General features: G+C 46.3%; 1 protein-coding gene across 1 annotated transcript in view; it reads left to right on the forward strand.

Annotated features, from left to right (window-relative positions):
* Window positions 1–13,831, forward strand: part of CD247 (CD247 molecule) — a 197,022-nt gene that overhangs the window by 125,738 nt on the left and 57,453 nt on the right. The window contains exons 2-3 of the mRNA XM_089691942.1: window positions 3,573–3,676; window positions 7,245–7,292. Coding sequence (XP_089548068.1) covers window positions 3,573–3,676; window positions 7,245–7,292 — 152 coding nt within the window. The remainder of the gene's footprint in view (window positions 1–3,572; window positions 3,677–7,244; window positions 7,293–13,831) is intronic.

Below are 13,831 nucleotides of genomic sequence, written 5' to 3' on the forward strand. Positions count from 1 at the left end.
TTGAAGTGAAGCCAGATTCAATGCACTTTACTATAGACGTTCAGACTCCATTGTATACATTGTGATATAGGCTCTCCTACGTCATGTATATAATCAGCAGAGCAGTGAATGCTCTGAGAGCTGATGGCAGGTAGATAACAGACCAGTTTGGTGAAGTTGCACAGGAAACCTCGAGGTTTACAAACACAGCTGCTGATCTACTGGCGGTAACCGCAGGGCACAGAAGACGGCTGTTCAGGCTGCGTTATATTTAACTCATCGACCTCTGAATGGTTATCTATGGGCTGCAGAACTTTTCCAGCTTCCAGAAATAAGGTTTCCCATAAACCTGAGACACAGACTGCTATATGCAAAAGTGTCTTCAATATATACATTTACTCAGTGATAACTTGAACCTATGGTAGCAGTTCTTGAAATGGAGGAACGGTACAACCATTAAAGTGATATCAAACGTTCTGCGCTTTCAGCAGCTGATTAAATCACTTACTGAGTATGCAGCTTCTTTATCTTTTAATCCTTGCCTAGGTTCCAGTTTAAGCTGATTCCATGACTCCTGCCCCTGGTCTCCTGTCTCATGGTGGCTCCTTTCTCTTACGGTATCTTATGGAGCCACCCTTGCATGCATAGACTCACATTTAAAGGTTGCTGTTAGCCACCATAACTGGCTCCTGCCTAGGGATTGGCCAAGTTCCCCTAAAAATGCAAATCTAGGCCTCCTCCCCTGTTCTAGAACATTCCTCCTGTTTCTAGAAGGGTGGGAGGGCTCAAGAAGCCCTGACCTGTAGAGCCTCTCAGCTTGACTTGAGGTAACCTCACTGCCTCACTCCCAGGCTGACTCATCCCAGGCTTCTAACAAACTTCTATCACAAAACTGTCTAAACTAGATCTAAACTAGAGGGCACTACATAAGCTTTCTCAGTCTCTTCGGACCCCTGTAGCTGTCCTGATCCGCCCAGTCCTGTGGACAAGAAGTCCCCCCCAACATAGGGTCTAGTCTTTCAAAAAGGTCACTCCTCCTGGCTGGAGCACAACGCTATCTTCACATACAGACTGTGTGTCCAAATGGCAGCAATTCCAACTGCAACTGCCCTGAGCTACTCTCAGACCTGGTTTATAATGACCCTAAAACCCGTGTACTCGCACAGGCTGCAGATGTCTAGCAAAACCTGGATACAGGATTGAAGGTTCCATTCCACTCAAGACACATTGGAACCTTCAAACTCCAGGTCCTGATCCAGGAGAAAAATCAGAACACAGCTTTCTCCACTCATAATACACACACTGGGCATTGGTGTATTTAGGTTTCGTGCTGCCCTAGACAACACAAAAATTGGCTCTGATACCGACCAATACCCCCTTCCCCACGAAGAGAGCCTGACATTGACCAACAACACCCCACCCCCACCTGAGAGAGCCTTCCACTACCACCGCCCCCCCCCCCCTACACTAGCAACCCCTCCACCCCTGCGAGAGAGAAGGCACTCACCTTTACAGCTCCGGACATCCCTGGGAACAAGAGTCAGGCTCTGCATACACCATCAAACAGCCCACAACCTCTCTCAGATCCCACCTGGTCCCCATGCTGCATGTGTCCCTCCTTCCATCCCTTTTTTTGGGGGGCGGCGCTGCCCCCCTGAAAGATGACGCCCCAGGCAAATGCCTTGTTTGCCTTGTGGTAAATACGCCCCTGACACTGAGGCCTCTGAAACCGTAACTTTGAGAATCCTGTGCCCTTTATTAATCTCACATAGTGGCAGGGCCTTGCCAGTTCAGCTTTAAGACATGAAAATTGCATGTTTTTCAGGAAAAATATGGATATCCCCCTGAGTGCCTGTCATACTGTAAAGTGAGCGCACTGCCACACAATTTACAAAACACAGAGCAGCAGAGCAGGGTGTCGTGTCAGGAATTCCAACTCTGTGGTTTCCAGATATTGTTGATGCTCATTCGCCGTTCTGTAACTCAATGTAGACATAATGAGAGAAGATACTATGAAGGAGGAAAGAGCAAAAAAAAAAAAGTCACGCCAAGAGCAAAACTTCACACGTTGCACAGCAGAGAAAGCAGTGCCGGTATAGCAAACCACACAACAGCGGTCAGTACAAGGGGCCACAAAGCAAGAATTCTCTGCTAGAGAGGGGCTGGTTTTTTTTTGCTTTTTTTAACTTGTTCACATATTTCTGAGAATTGTTCAGACTTAAAATAAAGTTCCTGTCTGCCCAAAGCTTTCATTTTAGTGGCTGGTCAAAGCTGCAGAGAAAAAGCCCAACTCCAATTGGTGTGAATGCAAAATAACATATTATTACTATTGGGTTTAGGATTGGGTGTGAGCAGCTTAGGTTGAGGGATCATCCATTGAAGCGCAGGAGGATTTATCAATGCCAACTCCAATTGATTGCAAAGCATGTGTGAAAATTTAAAAATCGCAGTAAAATGTACTTTTACTCTGGCGCTGTACCAGCTGTCGAAGGATCAGATGGTTTTTTCCAGGTTAAACAATGCCCAGCGCCATGAATGCACTACCTGTAAGCCCAGAATGTGATGAAGATACCCCCTGGGGGCACCTCATTGCTCCAGTTTGGGTTCACATAGGCAAAATAGGGAAGGAACTGTGATGTTGCTGGACTGATCAGGATTTAAGGCATGTATAATGACCTCCTTAAAAAAAAAGAAAAAAAAAAAAAGAGTGCTTCATGGGCGATGGAGGAATTGGGGGGTGGGCAAAACATGGTGTTGGGCTTTGAGGGCCCATTCACACCACTGTGGTGTGATAACAGATGTGTGGTTAAGTTAGCCTATTCATTTTGCCCAATGCCCCAAAACAGCACAAAAATGGTTCATGCATTTTGACAGCAAAAATGTAAGGCATATCTGCTGGTAAGGTGCATAGGGGTGCCATACAGAGTGAGTGTGAGTGTGAATGGGCCCTAAATCAACAGAAAGATCCCTCTATCCCTCCCATTGCTGAGATGTAGACAGGTGGTTGACCTCAACTCTACTGAACATCTTTGAGATAAATTGGAATGACGATTGTGAGCCATGAGTTTTCATCCAGCATCAGTATCTGACCTCACAAATGTTCGAAGGGCACAAATCCCCCCAGACACACTTCGAAATCTTGTAGAAAGCCTTCCCAGAATAGTGGAGGCTGTTATAGCCTCAAAGGAAGAGGGCAGCTCCATAATAAAGTCAATGGTTTTGGAATGGGATATCCAACACGCTTACATACAGTAGGTGTGATGGTCAGGTGTCCACCATTATGAGTAGTTCAAGAACTGGCCAGAAGTTGTAAAAACTGGACTAACTGGGTAAAACCAAATGGCTGCCAATCCTCGGCTGGAATCTCTTCTTTTTTTTTTACACACCTCTTTACTGATAGCCAGTGACATGATGTGTAGATGTCACCCCCAGCAGTTCTGACAACCAAAACCCCTTCCTGCATTGGCTATGCAAAAACATTTGGCCCTGGGTACAATGCCCTGCTGCTGCCACGGGTAAATGTTTTTAATGTTCACAATCTATATTTGCGCTTAGAATCAATGTAACACAAAGCCTTTTCATTGTATCCACAGATGCTCAGGTGTTTGGTCTGACAGATCCTCGACTCTGTTATCTCCTGGATGGTTTATTACTCATCTACGCCATAATTATCACCGCCCTGCTCTTCAGAGAGAAGGTGAGATATGCTACTCATTTGCATCTTCTTCGACTTTGCATTATGTGGTCCCTGCTGTGCTTATACAGATCTGTCAAATAAAAATATCACAGGTAATTTCTTAATAAAAGTTACAAAAATGTGTGAATCCAAAATGGATCATTCAATGTTTGGTGAGTACTGAAGAGTTAAACCACCTGATAGCCTTTTCTTTTTCTTGGGGATTCCGTTGGTGATATCTCTGTGCTGAGTTTCTGGGTCTGCACACCTGCTGTGCCTAATTTGAGGGGCTCTCACCATCTCTGCACTGAGATCCTTGGTCTACAGACCTGCCATGCACATTATGAAGGGTTATCACCATCTCTGCACTGAGATCCTTGGTCTACAGACCTGCCATGCACATTATGAAGGGTTATCACCATCTCTGCACTGAGATCCTTGGTCTACACACTTACTGTGCCCATTATGAGGGGCTCTCACCATCTCTGCACTGAGGTCCTTGGTCTACACACCTACTGTGTCCACCATGAGGGGCTCTCACGATCTCTGCACTGAGATTCTTGGTCTACACACCTATTGTGCCCATTATGAGGGGCTTTCACCATCCCTGCTCTAAGATCCTTGGTCTACAGACCTACCATGCCCATTGTGAGGGGTTCTCACCATGAAATCCTAGGTGTACACACCTAACGTGCCGATTATGAGGGGATCTCACCATCTCAGCACTGAGATCCTTGGTCTACACACCTACCATGCCCATTATGAGGGATTCTCACCATCCCTGCACTGAGATCCTTGGTCTACACACCTACCGTGCCCATTATGAGCAGATCTCACCATCTCAGCACTGGGATCCTTGATCTACATACCTACTGTGCCCATTATGAGAGGCTCTCACCATCTCTGCACTGAAATCCTTGGTCTACACCACTACTATGCCAATTATGAGTGGCTCTTACCATCTCTGCACACCTGCTGCGCCCATTATGAGTGGCTCCCGCCATCTCTGCAATGAGTTCCTTGGTCTGCACACCTGCTGCTCCCACCATCTCTTCTTGTGGTTTTATTCATTTTACATAATGGATAATATGAAAGGAGCATCTGGGAACATGCACAGGTGGGCAGAAACAACTAAAATTCCCATGTTGACAGGAGCAGGAATTATATCAGAAAGACTTTTTGCTTTAACAAAGGCCTGGATTCTTTCTTAGATACACAGAATATAACTGGTTACTAACATTGATAGGTAACGTTGATCCAGGGAATATCCGATTGCCTCTTGGGGGATCAGGATAGAATTGTTTCCCCTGCAGGAGCAAATTGGATCATGCTTTTCTGGGGGGGGGGGGGGGGGGGGGGGGTTTGCCTTCCTCTGGATCAAAGCCATTGTAGGATTATAACTTTTTTTTTATATGGTTGAACTGGATGGGCTTTTGTCTTTTTTCAGCCAGACTAACTATGTAAGATTTTGCAGTTAGGCTTTGTTTGCATGGGTGGCAGTGTCTACCCCTCCTCTGAAAAAAGATCCCTAGTGGACCACTTTTCAGAGGGTAGTAGAGCAGTAGCTTCAGGGCATTCAGAAGGCAATGCCACCTTCTGGGTATTTTGCATTTAAATACTGTGCTGCAACTGATGGGTAACAGGGGTGTATTTACCACAAGGCAAACAAGGCACCTGCCTAGGGCGGCATTTTTCAGGGGGGCTGCACCTCCCCCCAGAAGAAGGGATTGAAAAAGGATATGCATACCATGGGAACCAGGTGGGATCCGAGAGAGGCTGCGAGCTGCTTGATGGTGTATGTAGAGCCCAACTCTTGTTTCTGGGAATGTCCGGAGTTGTGAAGATGAGTGTCTTTTTCTCTATCGATGGGGAAGGGGGGTTGGAAAGCTTTCCAGGGTGGGGGGCAGGGGTGTTGTTGGTCAATGTCAGCAATGTCAGGCTCTCTCCGCTGGAGGGAGAAGGGGGGGTGGTGTTGGTCGGTGTCTGTGGAGGCAGACGATTTTTGTGTTGCCTAGGGCAACACAAAACCTAAACACACCACTGATGGGCAAGCGTTTGACACATGGTTGTGGCACAGTCCCATTGACTTCAATGGGTGAGTTCGACAGATGGTACTGCCTTTCAAACTTGACATGTCGCATTAAATTTGCTGTGATCGCAAAATGTGTTCAAACCCCTCTGGCTGCCATGGTACGTGTTAGATGGGCGGTTGGGGGGGGCAGTAAAATGTGAATCAACCACCTATTTTTACTGCCCACTTGCCACCCATGTAAATGTGGCCTTAAAGCATCCAAAAACACATAACCAGGCACCTGTCACTTAAATATCACATTTTGCTTTATTTAGGAGTAGCTGAAGTGAAAAAAGGTAAGATGAAATGTGACTTCAGCTGGGATAGTTTAGTGTTTCACCATTGCCCTTTGCTGATATCCCCGCTTGTTGGATCTCTGTGCAATGCCATGAACTACTCAAGGTAATACCTATCCTTACCAGGGTGGATAAAAATCAATGATTTTTTAAAAAAAATCAACAAAATCAGATTTTTTTTATTTAAATTGGATTTTTTTTATTTAAATTGGATTTTTTTAAATAAAATGCTTTTTGAGGAAAATATATTACCACTCAAAGATTATTCCATCATGAAATAAAGATTAGTTTTTTAATTATGTAGAATAAGGCTGTATATTTTTAATTTTTTTGGTAAATAAATTCCATGAATCCATTCACAATGTCATGCTCTTCCAGAGGTTTTTGTAAGATTATTGGGCAGTTTCTCTGCCTACAAGATATTATCACAGATGTTCGGTTTACTTTTGCAGTTCTCAAAACTGAATTTGACTCAGCGGAGATCACATGCCTCTTCTTCACAGCAAAAATGTTATAACATGAACAGAGTTTAGAAAAAGACCTTCATCCTAACTTCTACAAACCTATGAATACAGAATCAACCCCTTCACTGCTAAGTTTCAAGAAGTTCAGTGAATAGAATAGAAACAATATTTTTCTGATTGTTTGGAGTGGAATAGATCTGCACAAGAAGAAAGTGAAACTAAGTGTGAGGAGGAAGGGGCTGACAGTCTAAGTTTCTTAAAATATATAGATTTTGTTTAGCCAAATTAGTTACCAAACATGGATGTTTAAGCAAATCACATATGCTGGAATGTTATTGTTTCAGTTGAATAAATCTATTTAAATTGTTATTATTAAGGTAATGATTATTTTTCTCCTTCCTAAGTACAACAGAAAAGTTGTCCAAATATGAATGATTAACCTATTAAACTGGGGATACAAAAAACTAATATGAAAAGTTGTTATTCAAAAAATCTTCATCTACTTGCATATTAAAGTTATACCAGCAAGAATTAGTGTTTATGTAGAAAACTAGGATTTAAATCAAGCCTTACTGACTAGTGATTTAAATCAGTTTGATTTAAATCAAATCCACCCTGATCCTTACCATAATAAGTGAACCCCAATCAGAAATACTTTGTGAGATCTCCATTGTGTATCAACTATGTAATCATCCAGCACAGAATACAGAGGAAGTTTCATCTTTAAAATATTAATTAGAATATTACATCTTTTGCAGCTGTCTAAGAAGGTTCCAGCTGGAGACACCGAGGAAGAAGAATACTCTGTAAGTACAGTCAGTGAATGCAATGTCCACATTCTGCTCAAATAATGCATAGACAATAAAATTGATTTTAGCCAGAGGTTCATGTATATGCACTTATGCAGGCACCTCCAGTGCCGGGGGACCAATTGCTAGAAGTGGGGAAAATGCACAATTAATTATTTTTATTTATTTACAATTTCCTGAAATTTTGATTTTGCCTGAGTAAGGATGGCCATGGTGCACAGATACTTTATATTGCCAACACAATGGTTGTTGAGATATTTGCTTGTCTTCAAAAAAGTTGCCGGAGTACTTGGCACAATACTCACCCACAAATATAGCCAGCAGAAGAATGGGAACTTTTGCCCTGGGGAAGGTGAAGGGGGGACATGGCATTCAACCAATTCCATGGTAGGGACTGACAACTCATGGGGCCCCCGGGCAATAGGGAATCATGGGGACCCTGTGTCCTTGCCCAAACTCAAAAAAGCCTATGAAAAAGGTACCAGGGGCATCTCATTGGGCCCCCTACTGTCCCCGGGCCCTCGGGCAGTGCCCGAGTTACCAAATGGTCAGTCCACCCCTGGTAGGGACATATTTCTATGGGCTAAAGAAAGTCTGCCGAGTAAAATGTACCACAGTGCCTCAGTGATTGGTGGGTATGGTGCAAGGTGGTGTTCCTAAAGGACATTAGTCCTGCTTCACACTGATGTGGTGTGGAATTCGTAGCGTTTTCTGTGCGAATTCCACACCACATCAGAATCACACCCCAATCATGCGAACCGCTGCAGGTGTGTATGATAAGTTAACAATTACCCCAAAAGTGGCCCGCAAAACGCGGTGCGATGTGCAGAATCGGATCGCATAGGTGTGAATACCCATGTGATCCAATTCTAGTGTTAACCAAAAAAGGGTCCTACACAGGGGTGGACTGACAACTCATGGGGTCCCCGGGCAATAGGGGATCATGGGGCCCCTGTGTCCTCATCCACACTCAAAAAAGCCTATGAAAAAGGTACCAGGGGCATCTCATGGGGCCCCCTACTGACCCTGGGCCCTTGGGCAGTGCCCGAGTTTCCAAATGGTCAGTCCGCCCCGGTCCTACACCTTTTTGGTGTGGGTGCGGTGCGATTAGAGCCATACATAATGTATGGCTCCAATCGCACACAAATCGCATGTCATTTGCATAGGAATGCGGTGCGGTTCCTGTATGAATCACATGCGATATATCACACTACATATATGTGAACCCAGGCTGAATGTGAAACACATTTTTACATCTTTCAGCATCGGCTTCCTTTGCGGCTTCTCAGTACTCCGTCATATGACCTCTCAGAGCAGCATAGGAAGGTGGTGCTGGAGGACTTCCCTTTGCTAGATATTGAAATCTCAGGCCCAAAAGCGGAGCAGAATGTCCACATGTGTCTCTGGCTGTGGGTCCTGCTATAAAAGGGTTGGTTCACCTTTACTTACTTTTGACAAAAGCTTCCTATGAATTAAAATGTTCTCAATACATTACCAAGATGTGCTCTCATTTGTAAAAAATTCTTACTTTTTCAGATGCTCGTTACAATGTCCTCCCAACTCAATGCTGCAGATGGCAGGACACACCAAGTATTGGATGTTTGATCCTGAAAACTCTCAAAAAAACACTTGGTTTTGTTCCCTACCCAAGCATGCACAATCCATTGTCTGTCGCAGCTTCGCAATCTGCAAGAATGAAAGAGAATGGACTTTGTATGCATGGGTAGGGAATGAACCCAAGCAGGAAACTGTGCTGAACTCCCCTATCATTTATTTTGCATTATGGGGAATTCAGCAGGGGTGAGCGACACCATCATTTTTTTTATTTTTTTATTATTTAAATATTTATTTATTTTTCAAGTAAAACGATACACATTTCCATAATGTAAAATATAACATTACAAAAAGCTCATAAAACACTAATTTCATATCATTTTCTCCCCACAACTCCCCTCCTCTCAACCCTCCCACCCCGCTTCAATATACCCCTGACATCTATCCGATCGACTTGTATCTCACAACCTCTGGATACCGAGGCTTGGAAAAGAAGAAGAAAGAAAGCTAGGCTAATTGCTATATTTTCTCCTTTTCCTTGGCCTTTCCTCTTTTCCCTTCATTTCTTCTTATCCTCTCTTTCCCTTTTTTTTTTTTTTTATGCTTACTTACTCAGTACCTTCCTTTACCTTTACTTTGAACTCCTCCCATTTCATATGATATGTCCCCATCCTGTCTTCCTGCATATAATAAAGTTTTTCCATTCTAGCAATCTGGTCCACTCTATTTATCCAATCCTCCTCCCTCGGTGCCTCAACTTTACGCCAAAACCTAGGAATCAGACTTTTTGCTGCATTTAAGTAGCACATTATACCCAGTTCTTTATATTTATTTCCAGGTAATATTGAATTATGAAAAAGACAGGTTTCAGGGTCCAGTCCTATCTCTATTCCAGTGATAATTGTGATTTGATTTCTAATTTTTTCCCGATATACTTGTATTTTTGAACATTCCCACTAGAGATGAGCGAATTATTCAAAAATTCGGTTCGGCTGATTCGCCGAATTCGCCGATTAAATTCGCTTCGTGCCGAATATATTCGCTGCGAATTTAACTTATAAAAAGGGTGTTTCTAGGCTTCAGAGAGCCTTTATATTAGTGCAGAACACTGTACCTTTAATTTAAATGCCCTTGGAGTCTGCTGGGGAAGAGAAATAATACTGTCAGTCAGTATGACATGCAGATGAGTGCCGTCGATCTTAGAATCACCGCACACTTCACTCATTTGGGCAGTCACGGGGCCAAAACCAGTGTTTGGAGCCACAGTGTGGCGGTGGAGGAAGCAGCAATGGGAGGCCATACAGCACCCTATGACAAAATAGAACCCACTAGCAGTGTGAGGAGACCTGAAAGTGGCACATGGCAGAGTGTGGCGATGGAGACAGCAGCAATGGGAGGCCGTACAGGGACCCATGACACACTCTGGACCTGGCAGCAGCATGAGGAGGCGGTACAGGGGCCCATGACAGATTACGGGCCTGGCAGCAGCATGAGGAGTCGGTACGGGGGTCCATGGCAGATTACGGGCCTGGCAGCAGCATGAGGAGGCGGTACAGGGGCCCATGGCAGAGTGGCGGAGCGTAAGCAGCTAAAATTGAAGGCCATACAGAGGCCTATGTTAAAAAGTCCCCCCAGCAGCAGCGTGGGGAGACGACTATCAAGAGTCCAATGGCAGAGTGGCGGAGCAGAAGCAGCTTCAATTGAAGGCCATACACAGGCCTAGGTTAAAAAGCGGAAGCCGTCAGCAGCGTCAGCCGTCAGCAGCGTGAGCAGACGACAGAGACACATGGCGCAGGGTGGCGGTGGATGCAGCCAAACACAGGCCTCGGTTAAAAAGCGGAAGCCGTCAGCAGCGTGAGCAGACGACAGAGGCACATGGCGCAGGGTGGAGGTGGAGGCAGCAGCAATGGAAGGCCATACAGCACCCTATCACAAAATGGAACCCACCAACAGTGTAAGGAGACCTGAAAGTGGCACATGGCGCAGGGTGGCGGTGGAGGCAGCAGTATTCGGAAGCCATACACAGGCCTAGGTTTAAAACTGGAACCCAGTAGCGTGAGCAGACGACAAAGACGCACATGGCAGAGGATGGATCTGGCAGCAGTATGAGAAGGCGGTACAGGGGCCCGTGGCACAGTGTGGTGATGGGGGCTACAGCAACTGGATGCCAGAAAGTGGCCGATAGGGCTATATACTGCATGACTACATAGGTGGTTTTTATAGTACTTTATTTTGGCCTCCCTCTCAGCAGGTGTGAAAAAGGCCACCATTTTTGAACGGTAGCGAGGGTCCAACAAGGTGGACAGCCAAAAGTCATCCCTCTGTCTGATGGTTATTATTCGGCTGTCGCTACGCAAGCAACCGAGCATGCTATGGGCCATTTGTGCCAAGGAATGCGAGGGACTCCCTGCCTCCATCTCCACAGCATACTGCCACGGTGCGTCTGGGTCCTCTGTCTCCTCCTCCTCCTCTACCAGATGCTCCTGCTCCTCCACTCCTGTCGGCTGAGTGGAAAAACCACCCATTTCACTCAATAATTCCTGAGCACCAATGTCCTCCTCTACCTCCTCCTCTTCTTCCTGTCCTGCCCCCACAGGGGTCATGTGGCGTTGAGATCTGTGCGCCATGTCTACCGCACCCTGACCAGCCATTGTTAACAGCATTTGTTCCAGGACGTGCAACAGAGGAATGACATCGTTCATCCCATAGTCCTGCCGACTCACGAATAGCGTGGCCTCCTCAAAGGGCCTGAGCAAGCGGCAGGTGTCACGCATGAGCTGCCAATGGCTGACATCGAAGTTACACAGGGGAGTACCTTTATCCGCTTGTAACATCAGGAAATCGGTGATGGCCTTTCGCTGTTCGTAAAGGTGGTCTAACATATGTAGGGTTGAATTCCACCTTGTTGCAACGTCGCAGGTCAGGCGATGCTGTGGAATTCCGTTCTGCCGCTGCAGCTCAAGGAGGGTGTGCTTTGCGGTGTAGGAATGGCTGAAATGCATGCAAAGTTTACGTGACATTTTAAGGATGTCTTGCAGTGGGATGGTGGATTTTAGGAACCGCTTGACAACCAGATTGAACACGTGAGCCATGCATGGCGCATGGCACAACCTTCCTTGATGCAGAGCAGACACCATGTTCTTTCCGTTGTCGGTCAACATGGTTCCGATTTTCAGTTTGCGCGGAGACAGCCATCTGTCGATTTCTCTGTTCATTACACTCAGAAGTTCCTCCCCTGTGTGACTACGTTCGCCAAGGCATACCAGGTGCAGCCCAGCGTGACACCGTTGCGCCCTGCACATGTGATATGCCGGTCGGGTAATGGGACTTGGCACGGGGGTGGCGGCTGAGGACACGGCGGAAGAAGAGGTGGTAGAGGCGGACATCTTTGCTGGACCAAGGACGTGCAAACGTGGAGGCAAAAGCGGCGTGACCTGTCCAAGTTGCTGGTGCGGCTGTGCCGGCACCACGTTCACCCAGTGGGCCGTAAATGACATGTACTGTCCCTGACCGTAGTTACAGCTCCACACGTCGGCGCTGCCGTGCACTTTGGCAGAGACCGACATGCTCAAAGACTGGCCCACCATCTCTTCTACATGTGAATGCAGGGCTGGCACTGCCTTTTTGGCGAAGAAATGCCGGCTTGGCACTCTCCACCGCAGCTCGGCACAAGCCATCATTTCTCGGAAAGGTGCTGAGTCCACCACTTGGAAAGGGAGGGACTGCAGCACCAGCAACTTGGACAGGAGGACGTTCAGCTTCTGCACCGTCGGGTGCGTGCTCGCAAACTGTTGTCTCTTGGAAACGGATTCCAAGAAAGACTGCTGACGGAATCCGTGAAGAGGAGTAGCAGGAGAAGGAGCATCTGAACGAGCGGAAGATGCCAACGAGCGACAACTCCCCTCAGCTGAGGTGTTGGAGCCTTGACTGGCTGATAGAGGGCGATTGACGTCGGGTGACGGAGCAAGTAACGGAGCGGGTGATGGAGTGGGGGCTGGGGCAGGCAGAACCGCCGTATCTTTATCACGGTTTTCCCAGGCCACCGAATGGCGACGCTGCATATGCTGACGCAACGCTGTAGTCCCAACATTGGCCCCCTGTGTAAATGGATTTAACTCTTTGAACGTACAATAGTGGTTGTGAAGCAGAAAGTCAGTTTATTTTGCACAATCGGCAAACTGCAGCACCAACTGTGCACGACAGCCACCAAAAAAAAAAAAGGGTGTATGTCACTTTAAATTTTCGATTCTTTGATAGCTGTGGCCCTGAGTAACGATTCTGTGTCCCTGAGTAACGATTCTGTGTCCCTGAGTAGCGATTCTGTGTCCCTGAGTAACGATTCTGTGTCCCTGAGTAACGATTCTGTGTCCCTGAGTAACAATTCTGTGTCCCTGAGTAACAATTCTGTGTCCCTGAGTAACAATTCTGTGGCCCTAAAGTCTCTGTGGCCCTAACTCTGTCCCTTAATACAGACAGGTCTGTCTCTCTTGAATGACCGGAGGCTAATGGAGAATTCTAAGATGGCCGCGATTTATAGCTCCACCATTACACAGTGCTGGCTGGCTGCTGATTGGCTAATGCGATCACATGTCATGATTCATGACTCATGAATGCATTATGGGTCAGCGCGCCTTGTCTGCGCGCCTTCCCAGAGATCCCCGCCCCATCTTCTCTGTCCATTTTCTCCTGTCGCCACACATGTCGCCGCCATTTTTGGGAAAATTCGATTCGTGCATCCGAAGTTTGCTAATCTTCGGATTCGTCGCGAATCAAATTTTTCCAAATCTTCGGAACGAATTCCACTTCGTCATGTTCGATTCGCTCATCTCTAATTCCCACCATATGTGATACATCGTGCCCAACCCTCCACACCCTCGCCAACACCAAGGTTGCTTCTCCTCACTCATCTTGTGCTCTATCACCGGTGTAAGATACCACCTTGTCAAACATTTAAAATTCATTTCCACCTCACGCATGCTAAT

The sequence above is a fragment of the Staurois parvus genome, unplaced genomic scaffold, assembly GCF_062004578.1.
Source record: "Staurois parvus isolate SC_StPar_1 unplaced genomic scaffold, SC_StPar_1.0 ptg000574l, whole genome shotgun sequence".
NCBI lineage: Eukaryota > Metazoa > Chordata > Amphibia > Anura > Ranidae > Staurois > Staurois parvus.